At 48.9% G+C, this 14,165-nt stretch overlaps 1 protein-coding gene across 3 annotated transcripts in view; it reads left to right on the forward strand.

Annotated features, from left to right (window-relative positions):
* EXOC6B (exocyst complex component 6B) overlaps window positions 1-14,165 on the forward strand; it is a 294,381-nt gene that overhangs the window by 203,529 nt on the left and 76,687 nt on the right. For all 3 annotated transcript variants that reach the window (XM_064151211.1, XM_064151212.1, XM_064151213.1), the window contains exon 20: window positions 6,908-6,981. In XM_064151211.1, coding sequence (XP_064007281.1) covers window positions 6,908-6,981 — 74 coding nt within the window. The remainder of the gene's footprint in view (window positions 1-6,907; window positions 6,982-14,165) is intronic.

A 14,165-nucleotide genomic window follows, 5' to 3' on the forward strand; every position in this document is an offset into this window, starting at 1 on the left:
TCTTCCATGAGCCTTCTTTTCTCTAGGCTGGAGAGCTTCAGCTCTATCCCAACAGAGCTGTTCCAGCTTGATCGTCTTCATGGCCTCCTCTAGATCTGCTCCAAGAGGTCCTTGTCTTTCTTAAGTTCCCTGTAGTGAGACTTTGGTGCTGGAGCCTCTGGCTGGACAAGCCCTCAGAGAGATGGAAGGTGCTGGTCCTGCTTGTCAGGGTGGATGGCTTCTTGCTTTCTCAGCAAAAACCTTTCCCAAGATGGTTGGTGAAGGTCTGAAGGTCCTTTGGAGCAGCTTTGCAGTGATGAGTGCGCCTGGGTGTCACAGCTGACGTCCAAGGAAGGGTAGAAATCACTTCTTAAAACATTTGTTGCTGTCCAGGTTCTAGTTGTAATTCTTGTTCTTATTGCTCGGCTTCACACAGCTCTTCTCTATGCAGTTAGGAGACATCCTCTCGCCTCTGTCCCAGCCTGGTGTGAAATGTGGCAGAGAAGCAAACTGAATTCTCCAGAAAGACACAGTAGGACACATCTAATTATGTCTCAATTTAGGAGCAACTTCTGGCTCCAGCCCAATGAGCCAACATGAAAAGAGAAAATAAGACCTGAAGCAAATCTGGAAAGGAAAAAAAAAAGGAATAGAAATATTTCTGTGAACCTTAAATAGAGGAGGTGAAGCTTTTTTCAGAGGAGGCATTTTCTTTCTAAAATGGGTTTGCTGCCCTCCAGAACATGTCTGTAGACCAAGATTTACTGCCACGTGCAGTCTGTGATTGTGTGAGGCTCCTAACTCACTGCCCTGCTCTGCTCTTTTTGGACCTTCTGGTGCTAGCACATACAGAACTGTTCTCTATGTCATGTACCTGTGAGGTAGTGGCGAATCAAATGTTACAACTCAGCTCTGGAGCTTCTATGACAAGAAAGATCTGGAGGTGCTGGAAAGTGTCCAGAGAAGAGCCATGAGGATGATCAGAGGGCTGGAGCTGCTCTGCTATGAGTGCAGACTGAGAGAATTTGGGTTGTTCAGTCTGGAGTGGAGAAGGCTCTGAGGAGACCTTATTGTGGCCTTCCAGTATCTGAAGGGGGCTGCAGAAAAGCTGGAGAGGGACTTTTGAGGGTGTCAGGTAGTGATAGGACTGGGGGGAATGGATCCAAGCTAGAAGAGTGGAGATTTAAATTAGACATTAGAAAGAAGTTCTTCACCGTGAGAGTGGTGAGAGACTGGAACGAGTTGCCCAGGGAGGTGGTGGAAGCCTCATCCCTGGAAGTTGTTAAGGCCAAGCTGGATGTGGCTCTGAGCAACCTGATGTAGTGTGAGGTGTCCCTGCCCATGGCAGGGAGGGGATGAAGCTGGATGATCCTTGAGGTCTCTTCCAACCCTGACAATTCTGTGATTCTGACCAAAACAGCAAAAGGGAAGGAAGTCTGCCCTCACTCCAGGGTGTTTGCCATCTAGGTAACTGGTTCCAGCAGTGGCTGAGGCAGACTGGTTTGAGAATGCTTAGATCATAAAATAAACAGTTCCATAATCTCGGAAGTCTTTTGACTGCTGCTTTACGAGAAATTAAAAGTGCTGTAAAAACTCAGTGTAAAATTTCATTAAACTCCCTCCTTTCAGCCAGCCCACTGCTGGGGGCAGTCAGTCATAATCACAGATGTCTTCAGCTGCTTTGGGGAATCCTTCAGCCAAAATGCGCTGATACTGGTCCAGGATTGGCCATTCACCACCTCCTCCTTGGCTGAGTTACCTGGTGGTTGAGACTCCCTCCCTGGAGATATTCAAGGTGAGGCTGGACATGGCTCTGAGCATCCTGATCTAGTTGAGGATGTGCAGAGGGGTTGGACTGGATGACCTTTGGAGGTCACAGGATCACAGGATATCATGGGTTAGGAGAGACCCAAAGGCATCATCGAGTCCAACTCCCCTGCCACAGCAGGACCATACAATCTAGCTCAGGTCACACAGGAACACATCCAGACAGGCCTTGAAAGTCTCCAGAGGAGGAGACTCCACAACCTCTCCGGAGAGCCTGTTCCAGTGCTCTGAGACACTTACAGTCAAGAAGTTCCCCCTCGTGTTAAGCTGGAACCTCCTGTGCTGCAGCTTCCATCCATTGCTCCTCGTCCTATCCCAGGGAGCAAGTGAGCAGAGCTCTGCCCCCCCCTCTCCTGACCCCCAGCCCTCAGATATTTACAAACATTGATTAAATTCCCTCTCAGTCTTCTCTTCAGACTAAGCAGCCCCAGGTCCCTCAGCCTCTCCTCATCAGGCAGTGCTCCAGTCCCCTAATTGTCCTCATAGCCCTCCCTTGGACTCTCTCCAGCAGATCCCTGTCTCTCTTCAACTGGGGAGCCCCAAACTGAAGGCAGTACTCAAGATGAGGTCTCACCAGGGCAAAGTAAATGTGGAGGAGAACCTCCCTTGATCTGCTGGAGTTACTCTTCTTAATGCCCCCCAGGATCCCACTGTCCCTCTTAGCCACAAGGGCACATTCCTGTGCCATGGTCCCTTCCAGGCTAGCCCATACTGTGGTTCTGTGCAGCCTCCATCGCTCAGCTCTGCTGTCACGAGTTCTGGCAGGCTTGGTAATTCAGTGAAAACCTTAACCCTCCATGTGATGGTTATGAGGCAGGAAGATGGTTCTGAGGAGTGCAGTCGCCACCTGTGTCAGTTTGAGCCACGCAGGACGGGCTGGCTGGGTCCCCTGTGCGCAGCCGTCTGCGGCGTCCAAGAGAGGTTCCCCCCTTCTGGATAATTAGTTTCCAGTGGATGTCTCTTTTCTGCTGCGCGTTTGAACTCTTTATTCTTTGTCCATTGTGAAGGGCTTAACGGTTCCTGTTCCTTGATTCTTTCATCGGCTAAATGTTTTGGAAGAGAGGTTCGAGTCCCCCTGTGACCTGCCCTGGGTGGCCCAAGCCTGTAGCCCTTGCAAAGACATTACTTTTTTGGCCTGAACACAAGGCTCTCAAACCTTTAGCCTGGCTAAATGCTTTGTACAAACAGCCGCATACTGATCTGCTCCATTCTCTTGTGATTTTCTGCTCAGGGGCTGGCCCGTAGGTGGTTTGCCATGTTTGCCACTTGCCTGCCTAGTGCAGGCAGCACAACAAACCGCCCCGACAGTACTGAGGCCAGCACTGTGCTCGACTGTTCCGAGAAAATCATCCTGAAATCTAGTTGAAGAGATTAAAACCAAGAAGAACTGGCTGTGTCTTTCCTCTGAAGCTCTGTTCTCTTCTTTCTAACCCCTTTTATTTCTTTCAGACTTTGTTCATTCCTCCTTCAAAATAAGTTGGTGGCATCAGTATGTAAAATGTGACCTAGGATTACAGAAGGTACGGCTGTGTTTGGAACAGCCGTGGGGTGAGGCGCTGCATCCAGGCTCCTTCCAGCCAAGGGCTGGAGCAGCTCTCTTCTAACATCAGAGCTGTCTTGATCTCGTTTCTTCTGTAATGAAAATAATATGATCTCCTACGTCATTTCACTTGGAGGTGGTTGTGATGTGGGGGTTGGTCTCTCCTCTCAAGGGGGACAGGCTCTTCTCACTTGCTCCCTGGGATAGGACAAGGAGCAATGGATGGAAGCTGCAGCACAGAAGGTTCCACCTCAATGCAAAGAGGAACTTCTTTATTGTGAGTCCCAGAGCACTGGCACAGGCTCCCAAGAGGTTGTGGAGTCTCCTTCACTGGAGCCTTTCAAGGCCTGTCTGGATGTGTTCCTGAGTGACCTGAGCTAGATTGCATGGTCTTCCTCTGGCAGGAGGATTGGAGTCGATGGTCTCTTTGGTTCCCTTCCAACCTCTGACATCCTGTGATCCTGTGATCCTGTGATAGCACAAGAGGAAACAACCTTGAGTTGCCCCAGGGGAGGTTTAGGTTGGACATGAGGAACAATTTCTTCTACAAAAGGGTTGTGAATGCATGGCCTAGGCTGCCCAGGGCAGTGATGGAGTTCCTTTCCCTGGAGGGATTGAAAACTGTGGAGATGTGGTGCTGAGGGATGTGGTTGAGTGGTGACCTGGCAGTGCTGAGTTAACAGGTGGACCTGCTGAAGGTCCCTTCCAACCAGCGTGATTCTGTGATTCAACAACTCTATGATTGACTTTTAAATGTCAAGTGGTAAAGACTCCAACCTGTTCTTCCGACGAAGACTGCTGTTAGAGCCAGTGTAGCTTCAGTGTGCTCCTGTCACTGTAACGTGCAGCAGTAAAGGGCTGTGTTGCCTCATCCCTACCCCAGCCTTTGGCCTGTGCAGCTCCTCAGCAAGAGGCAGCTAACGGTGAGCTGCTGCACTGCCACCATGTCTGGAGATGAAAACTGTTCTGAGTCACTTGTGGGCAGATGGGAGCAGTGATAAACTCCTGAGCCCTGTGAAACCGTTCAAGATCCAGCAGAGGCATTTTCTCATGAGGATTTGATGTTCATGTTTTTGGGAAGCTCTTCAGTTTCACAGCTCCATGTGTGCTTATCTAAATAATTTCCTAGCAGCTGTGAAGCCCTTCAGTCCAAAATAGACCTTTTTTTTTCACATTGCAGTCCTCTCAGGGTTTCTCTTTTCCACTGCCTCTCCAAGTGTAATCAGTAACATGATGTGACCCCATCCTTAGAGAGGTAGGATGTGGCAGTTCAGTCCCTTTGTTGGGTACCTCCACTCAGGGACATCTGTGACACTAAGCTACCCAGGACAGCTTCATCTCTGGAAAAGAAGCTCAGATGCTGTTTTGAGCATCTCAGGTACATGGTTTTCCAAAGTGGGGATGGTTTAGGATTGATGTGGCTTTGAGGGTAATTGTTCCAGATGAGGCAGTGGGGTGTAGAGCCAGTGTGTAAAGATGATTTATCCTTTGCAGAGTAGAATCAGAAAGCTTGTGTGAGTCCTCCCTTGGGTGTGTGCACTGGCACAGCCCAGCTGCAGTCAAATTTTATAGCCAATGTGCATTAAAATGCCTTTACAGTTAGACTTGATTGAAACAGTTTTCAGAGGTTGAATGTTAACTCTCTTTGGACTGTTTGCAGCCTGGATAGTGCAGCACTAGCCAGTGGAACTGGCTGGAAGCTGAGCAGCTGCAATCTCTGTCTAGTTTCTTCCTGTGCAAAGGTTGTAGAATCACAGAATGGTTTAGGTTGGAAGGGACCTCAAAGCTCATCCACTTCCAACCTCCTACCATAGGCAGGGACACCTCCCAGTAGTACAGATCGTTCAAGGCCTCACTTGAGGCCTTACTTCAAAATAAGAAGGACTTCAGACTGTTAGAGTGAGTCCAGAGGAGGCCATAAAGATGCTCAGAGGGTTGGAGCAGCTCTGTTATGAGGACAGGCCACAAGAGTTGGGGCTCTGCAGCCTGGAGAAGAGAAGGCTTTGAGTAGACCTTGAAGTAGCCTTCCAGTATCTGAAGGGAGCCTACAAGAAGGCTGGGGATGGGCTGTTGATAAGGTCTTGCAATGACAGGATGAGGAGGAATGGGTTTAAATTGGCAGAGGGGAGATTGAAACTGGATGTTAGGAAGAAGTTCTTTCCAGGGAGGGTGATGAGACACTGGCACAGGTTGCCCCAGGAGGTGTTCAAGGACAGTTTGGATGAGATCTTGAGTAACTTGTTCTAGTGGGACGTGTCCCTGCCTATGGTGGGGGATTGGATCTAGATGATCCTTGAGGTCCCTTCCAACCTAAACCGTTCTGTGATTCTATCTAGTCCAAGTCTCCCTCTTTTAGTTTAAAGCCATTACATTACACTGCTGTGTGTTTTCTCTCCTCTCTTCTGTTCCACCACTGTGCTTGACTGCATCTCAAGAAAACATTTCTTTCCAGCACACAGCATCTTCAGCATCTGCAGGAGCATCAGCCAGCAGCAGATGCTCCCTCTTGAGTCTTTCTCAATGTTGAGTTGTGGCTTCACAAATTAGGTGCCCTTGGTGATGAAAATTTGGATGGAGAGCAGAGATAAAGCCGTTACTTGTGTAGCTAAAGAGGGTGAAAATTAAGTGAAGTTGGGCAAAACCAACCTCAGACGAGCCTTCAAAAGACACACTGGAAGTTGTTGGCTTCATGAGCGCTCCCAAGTCAGAGCTGTTCAGTGACATGGATGAGGTCCTCAGCAAGGTCCTCTAAGGCGGGTTTGTTCAAGTACCCCTCGGTGGTTTTTACGCTTGGTTTAAATAACGGATTAGGAGGAAAAGAAATGACTGCAGAATGAAATTTTGGCCAGGTTGCAGTGGAAGGAGGTAAACGTGGCCTTGGAAATAGTCTGTTGGCTTTGGAAGGCAGCGCTGTTTGCTTGTCAGATGTCTTCATCCAACGCGCCTGCCTCTGCCGCGGGACGGCCGCGGCCCTTGCCGTGCGGGGTGACTCCGCGCTGGCGAGGAGGCTCCCCGGCAGATAATGCGACTACTCCGCTGCCCAAGAATGGAGGAGGCGGCCGGGCATATTTTTTTGACGAATGCTTTATGGAGCCTGGTGACAGGCGTGAAATTAGAAAATTCCTTCAGCGCCCTAAAATATAAATAGCTTTCGGAACTGAAAAGAGTTTCACAGCTGAAGATTTTATTGTGTTGGGAGGAAAAACTTTTCCACCCCCCCCCCCCCCCCCCTCCGCCTCAACCTCCCTCACCCCCCTTTCTTCTCCTCAAGTTGTTTGTCCATTCACAAAACAAATACTCTGAAGCCCAGTATGGCTCATGGGAATAAATTTCAGGTCGAATTAGTACAGTTTCCTTGCTGTCAGGACGGTGGAATTAATGGTGTTTTGATGACATGAATTTTGAAGGGCGAACAAAGACACTGAAGGGAGGGAGACATGACTCCTTAGAAGAGCGGTCCTCCTCTCCCCCAGCCTCTCTTGTCTTCCCTGTCATCCGTCTGCCAATCTCCCTGTCCATGGTTAGTTAAAGGCGCTTTTTATCCTCTTTTCTTTCCCACAGAGTTTGCCAGATCCGGCCCAGTGCCTGGGTTCCAAGGGGACACGCTGCAGTTGGCCTTCATCGACTTGAGACAAGTAAGTCTTTGTGTTTTTGTTTTTTGTTTTTCTTTTAAGATGTGTGACTGAAGACCATCAGGTCTTAAGGAAAGGGAGAGGAGGGGAAACGGTGTGGGTGATTTACGCCAGAGACCTATATTTCCCTCCTCCTCCTCCTCCTCTCTGCGCTCGAAGCCACCTCTTCATTGAGCGCTCCTGGAGATGGTGGAGGTGAAAAGGGCTGGTGGTACAGGGGCGAGGAAGAAAGCCATGGCTGACCCTTGGCCAGCGGGGTCCATTGTGCTCCCGTAGGCTTCTGCAGACGTGGCAGAAAGATAACTCGGCTACTCTCCCCCCTGACGCCAAGCAGGTGGTGCTAACAGAGAGAGCAGTGATGCAGAGCCCGCCCGCCTCGCGGACCTTTGTTCACAGATAATGCCTGCAGAGGCGTTTGCGCCAGGGTGCGGGCATTTGCATTCGGGCTGGGGTGGGGAGGCTCCGTCTGCGTGCGCGCCCGTTCCTGTCCCTGCTCGGCCTGGCAACCCCCCCCCCGCCCCGCTCCCCTCTTCCGCAGATGGTCCCCAGCCATGAATGACAAAGTGGCTGTTGGGGAAGATGATTGGGGAAGGCTCCACCCATCGGTGGCCACCTCTTGAGGGGGGCCCTGTTAGAGCCAAGTTGACCATAGCAGGTAGTGAGGCATGTGTGGGGCTTGGCAAGCCGGGTGAGGGAAAAGGGCCTTTCTAGCAAGCCATTTGTTTGGGCTAGAAATGGGCATTATTGATATCCTAGGCTGGGGGGGAAAAGTGAGGTGGTCCTGTCATCTCTTGGCACCGAAGATGGATGGGTAGGAGAGGAAGTCTGAATGAAGTAAGACTCAATGACTGATGCTTCTCTCCTATTAAAACAATCTTTTTTTGTCCGTCAAGCCCCCCTGGCTTTGTCCCTCCTGCCATCATGATGCAGTGCCTCTTGTTTGCAGGGTTGACGTCGTTTGCATTCTGAAAACTTTCGGGTGCTGAGGGTATTTCTTAAATCTGCATAATCCCTTGTATCGATGATCTCCTCACCACTGGGACTCGGGTTCATGCTGGAGCTGCTTTTAACCCATAAGGGTTTGAGAACTTCTCTGAATCCGTTTGAGGTGCAGGGAGCAATCTGTCATCCCGTGACACTTCTGCGGAGCCCAAAGAGGGTTAATGTGTTGAGATACCATGGGCTCACGTTTTGGATTTGGGCCTGCTGATGGCTGACAGAGTGGATTGCAAAATCTTCAGTATCTTTATCAGTGATCTGGATGAGCAGGTGGAGGATGCCCTCAGTTTGCAGATGACAGCAAGTTGGTTGGGAATGTTGATCTGCTTGAGAGTGGAGAGACTCTATAGAGGGATCTGGCCAGGCTGAGTCAAGGGGCCAAGCCAATGGGAGGAGGTTCAATAAGGTCAAGTGCTGAGTTCTGCACTTGGGTCACAACAACCCCATGAATGTGCCAGATCTGGGTAAGATTTGGTGGGAAGTGCCTGGTGGAAAAGGACCTGAGTGTGTTGGTGGACACTTGGCTGAACATGAGCCAGCGTGTGCCCAGTTGCCCAAGAAAACCAACAGTATCCTGGCCTCAATCAGCAAGAGTGTGGCCAGCAGGACCAGGGCAGAGATTGTCCTCCTGGACCCAGCACTGATGGGGCTGCACCTCAGATGCTTGGTTTTGGGCCTCTTGGGCCCGTTCATTCCAAGTTTTGGGCCTTTTACTCCAAGGAGGACACTGAGGTGCTGAAGCATGTCCAGAGAAGGACGATGAAACTGGTAAAGGGTCTAAAGCACAGGTCCTGTGGCGAGCAGCTGAGGGAATGGGGTTGTTCCGCATGGAGAAAAGAAAGCTTAGGGAAGACCTCTGGCTCTCTCCAGATCGCTAAAACCAGGCAGGAACAAGGGGGAAGGCACTTTCTTCTCCTAAGCTATAAGTGATAGCAGAAGAGGGAATGACCTCAGGTTGCACCAGGGGAAGTAGCGACAGGATGAGAGGTAATGTGTTTAAACTGGCAGAGAGGAGATGTAAACTGGATGTTAGGAAGAAGTTGTTTGCAGTGAGGGTGGTGAAACACTGGCACAGGTTGCACAGGGAGGTTGTGGAACACAGAATCACAGAGTGTGATCAAAGAAAGTGATCTACAACTTCCCTGGAGGTGTTCAAGGCCAGGTTGGATGAAGCCTTGAGCAACCTGTTCTAGTGGGAGGTGTCCCTGCCTATGAGATCCCTTCCAACCTAAACCATTCTATTCTAGAAGTTTAGATTGGACATTAGGAGCAATTTTTTACCCAAAAAGGTTGTCAAGCCCTGGACCAGGCTGCCCAGGGCAGTGGTGGAATCCACCATCCCTGAAGGGCTTGAAAACCTGTGTAGATGTGGTGCTGAGGGCCATGGCTTAGTGGTGGACTTAGCAGCATTGGGTTAATGCTTGGACTTAATCATCTTAAACACTTCTTTCAACCAAAATGATTATGTAATAATGGTCAAAATAGCTGCAGGGGAAAGGCACACAGGTGTGAGCACTGCTACCCCATGGCGCTTTTATCTTCATTCGCTTCTTGGCACTCCACCGACTGCAGCATGCAGTGCGCTCGCAGTCTCCTGAATACAGGGAGGTGTGGAGGCCTTGGTCCCTTTCCAGGCGTGAAGACGTGAATGCAGGGATTCTGAAGAGGAAAGCTGTGGCTGTCTGAGGGCTGGAATGCCTTAAAAATAGTCGTGGGGGTTCAGCTGCTGGCAGCCAGCGCGTTAGCAGTGAAATGTTCGTGTGGCTCATCAGTGCGAAACGCAGCCAAATGAATTCAGCTCAGGCGAGGAGGAATCTCAGGAGGAGCCCTCTACAATTCTCCCTTCTCTGTGCAGTGGTCATCTTTGGCTTGGAAGGTAGTCACAGTTTTTCTTCTTGCATTTAACGAGAATAGGTTTTCTGAACGCTGCAAGAAGTGGGAGATGCTTTGGTCTGTTGAGTTTTGGATGAGGACAGGTAGTCCCAGGTCTTCTGGATTTGGCTTGTTGAGGCCAAATATTGTATACTTCATGGGCAGTAGCTCATTGCACCATCCCTTAAAGGATTTAGAAGCTTGTGTAGATGTGGTGCTAAGTGGTGTGGTTCAGTGGTGACTTGGCAGTGCTGGGTTAATAGTTGGACTTGGTCTTAAAGGTCTCTTCCAACCCAGCTGATTCTGTGATTCCTGGCAGAGAAGAATGCAGCTGTCTCTGCCTTGTTGGCATTAGCAATACCATGCAAAGATGAAGAGTTTACAGCTCCCTTCTCCCCACTGATGACCTAATGCCATGACAAGTAATGTGTCACCAAACTCTATCTCTGTCAAGCTCCACTGACTACTGTGGTATCATCACAGCTCCAGTGTTCATAGAATCATAGAATCACAGAATCACAGAGTGTCAGGGGCTGGAAGGGACCTCAAAAGATCATCTAGTCCAACTGCCCTGCCAAAGCAGGATCACCTGTACCAGAGTGTTCCCACCACAGTGATGCTTCTTGTTGGACTACTGGGCCTAGGAGATATCTGGAAGTGTGGATGGATGAAGGTACAGCCAGGAAAGATCTTTGGTTTGTTCTTCAACTTGGTTTCAATTTGTTCTTTTTCAACATTGCATTCTTCCTGTTGCAGCAGGACAAGGGCTGATGGCTTTAAAATAAAACCAGGCAGAAGGAAGACATTTTTTGCAGTGGTGATGGTTAAGCTGGCACAAGCTGCCCAGAGAGGTGGGAGAAGTCTCATCCCTGGCAATGCACCAGGTCAGGTTGGATGGGGCTCTGGGCAACATGATCTAGTTCAAGATGTCCCTGCTGACTGCAGTGGGGTTGGACTAGATGACCTTTAAAGGTCCCTTCCAACCCAAATCAGTCTGTGATTCTAAAATTTCTCTTTTGAACTGCTAAATGTTAACACAATATTGATTTAAAGCTATGAGGAGGGAAAAAGACACCACCTGGAAGTGTTTGTGCTTCTGTCTGTTCTCCTTCACCCGGGAAGGAGCATAGCTGGGGAAAGGAAGTTTCCAACCTGAAACCCAGACAGGCTTCTCAAAATGTTAAAAGTAATTTCAGGTTTCTATTTCAGATAGGTTTATACTTAACCTCTTAGCTTGGAGCTGTCCTGACAACCAGTGTGGCTTTGCAGGAGCAGGCAGAAGTGTTTTGCCTTGGTTACACAGGGAGGAAAAATGACTGAACAGAAAATGCACCAAGCAGGGAGGTAAAAAGATGTCCCCCTCCCCACTGCATTTCAGTGCTTACTGTTGCAGAGCAACTTTGCAAAGTAGAGTGGGATGGTTTAGTTTATGGGAAAGACAAAAATGAATTCTTAGTTCAGTAAAGTGGTAGAAAAATGTAGTGATTTGGTTTGTGCCTTGAGTCCATATCCTTGTAGTGGAAAATCAACCCTGTAAAAACGTCATTGCCTGGAAGCATCAGAGTTCCTCCTCCTTCAGTGCAGCAGAGTCAGCTCTCTGTACCTTGAAAGCCTGATTTTTCCCCCTGTGCTCAAGGAAACTGGGAGTAATTCCAGGAGGAGAGGAGTCAAGCCCAGAGAATCAAAACTGCTGTTTTCAACAGACAGTAATTTAAATTGGGACTTCTCTTCCCATCCTGGGACAATTCTAAGCCCATAAATACGATTAATGAAGTGATGAAGTAAACCAAGTTACACCTCAAATCTTTCTGTAAGAGCCCTTTTGTAACAATGGTCTGACAGCAACACTCAGCTATTTAAGGCTTTACAGGGTAGCAATAGTTACTTGTCCCCTTTGAATGTTGCTCTCCCACACTCAGTGCTATGTTAGAAACATGTCCTGGTTTTGCTGGGATAGAATCCCAGGCCAGCCATGGGCTACAGAACATCAGCAGTTCTAAGTCAGCCAGCACAGCTGACTGAAGTAAGCTACAGATCTGCCCCGGACCATCAGCAGCGCATTCGGGATAGAGGAGGAAGTTTGCTGAGCAGAGGGGAGCCTTCTGCTAGAGCTTCCTGCTTGGGCTTCCTGCTTGGAGTCTTCCTCACCCCTCTCCTGCTCTGGACTTCTTTCTTTCTGGATGTTGTGAATGCTGCACTTTCCTGGGCTGACTTTTCTGTCTTGTGTGGGCAGTGGTATTCATTTGGTTCTTTCATCAAATCCATTTCAGCCTGTGGCTCTTCTCTGCTTTTCCTGGGTCTTCTTCTCTGTTGGGGAAGGGTCATCAGGTGATAGAGTAACTGTCAGAGCTAAGCCCCAGATGCAGGCTGAAGGGAAGCAAAATGTGAAATAGATTTGGCTCCATAAATAACCTTGCTAAGATACAAAAGGCACCTAAACAGTTCAGTCTTCTACATCTTTCTTCCTGGAGTGACTTAGGCTCTTCTGTCCAAATGTCCAAATACTGTTGAAGATCTCCAGGAGCTTTCAAGTCAGCCCCAAGATTGCACATGCAGTAAGTTCTCTCTTCTCTCTCCACAGCTTCAGGTCAGCTGGAAATGTTTTAGGTTTTCATTTTCCTGGGTTTATTATAAGAAAGTTAGCTGAGGAGGAAGGTTTTCTGTTAGTCTGTGCAGCTGCTGCAACGCACAGCTGAGCTGATCTCTTCTAGAAGCCAGATCAACACTCGTGGCTGCCTGCCAAAGCAAATCTGTCTGCAGCACTTGAAGAATTTAACTCTGGACTCCAACGAGGGAATGTCCTCTATGGATTAGAGCTCCTTACTCCAGGCTGCTCTGTCTGCACAGAGAACTATAAATCCTTGGTGCTGAACTTCCTCTGAAAGTGCAGACTTCAGTGCTGAAGAGGATTTAGAGAAAGGCAGGCAGGAGCCTGTCTTGTTCAAGGCACATGGATGGGCAAGGGCTTAGGACATGGAAGTTCTGCTGCTCACTGCCTGTGCATTCAGTCATTGGATGTGGAGCAGCTCTTCTGCTCACTGCCTGTGCATTCAGTCACTGGATGTGGAGCAGCTCTTCTGCTCACTGCCTGTCCATTCAGTCATTGGATGTGGAGCAGCTCTTCTGCTCACTGCCTGTCCATTCAGTCACTGGATGTGGAGCAGCATTTCTGCTCACTGCCTGTGCATTCAGTCACTGGATGTGGAGCAGCTCTTCTGCTCACTGCCTGTCCATTCAGTCACTGGATGTGGAGCAGCTCTTCTGCTCACTGCCTGTCCATTCAGTCACTGGATGTGGAGCAGCTCTTCTGCTCACTGCCTGTCCATTCAGTCACTGGATGTGGAGCAGCTCTTCTGCTCACTACCTGTCCGTTTTGTGCAGTGTTCTCCTGTGTTTGAAAGCCCCTGTGGTTACTGTGGGTTGGTGCTGGCTGCTGGCCAGCTGGCTAAGGAGAGGTCTCCTTCTGATGCATTAGTTTTTTCTTACTAGCTCTGATAGCAATGTGTAATAAAAGACTGTTTCCCTCAGGAACACAGTTCCCTTCTGTCACTGCTGGTCCCCTCACACAGTTTTGCTCTCTCTGCTGTGTTTTCTTCCATAGCTACTGGAATGTGGTTGTTTATCTATTGTTGGTTTTTTTTTTTTTTTTTTTGTGGTTTGGTTTATTTGTGTAGTTCTTTGGAGTTCTTTTTCAGTTCAAAATGAAACACAAAGTTAGACAGCAGCTTTTAGCCATAAAATGTGCAGTTGTTCTATCTTTGTGTCCATCTTAATTTCTCTCAATGACTTCTGAACCTTCTGGCCTGTTTTGGCTGTATTTCTGAAGGAATGAGCCAAGACAGAAGAGAAAAGCTGCAGTGTGAACTCATCCCTTAGGCTTAACCTTGAGAGACACACTTGAGGAAGCTTGAATGTCTTGGTTCCATGCTTGGCTTTAAGGTCCAACTTGACAGTGTGCTGGGCCAGCTCATTTAAACTATATTCTTACCCTGAAAGGTTGGACTAGATGATCCTAGAGCTCCCTTCCAACCTGGTATTCAGTGAATCTCTGAAGGAATCTCTCTATCTTCTGCTCCATTGCAGGGAGCAGCAAAGGGTGAGGTTTTGGTGGGAGATGCAGTACTGCTGGTGTTCATGGACACACAGCTTAGCTTCTTAGCAAAGTTTCAGATGATAAATTAGTGGGGTTCTTTAATTGGATCTTACTTGGTTGTCAGCTAGAGTCTTAGACTTGGGTGAGGTAAACTTGTATCAGGTGAGATGTAGCCTGGCTCCCACTGCTAGCATGGACCTCATGGTCCAGGGCTTCTGTATCC

The sequence above is a fragment of the Pogoniulus pusillus genome, chromosome 11 (genome assembly GCF_015220805.1).
Source record: "Pogoniulus pusillus isolate bPogPus1 chromosome 11, bPogPus1.pri, whole genome shotgun sequence".
NCBI lineage: Eukaryota > Metazoa > Chordata > Aves > Piciformes > Lybiidae > Pogoniulus > Pogoniulus pusillus.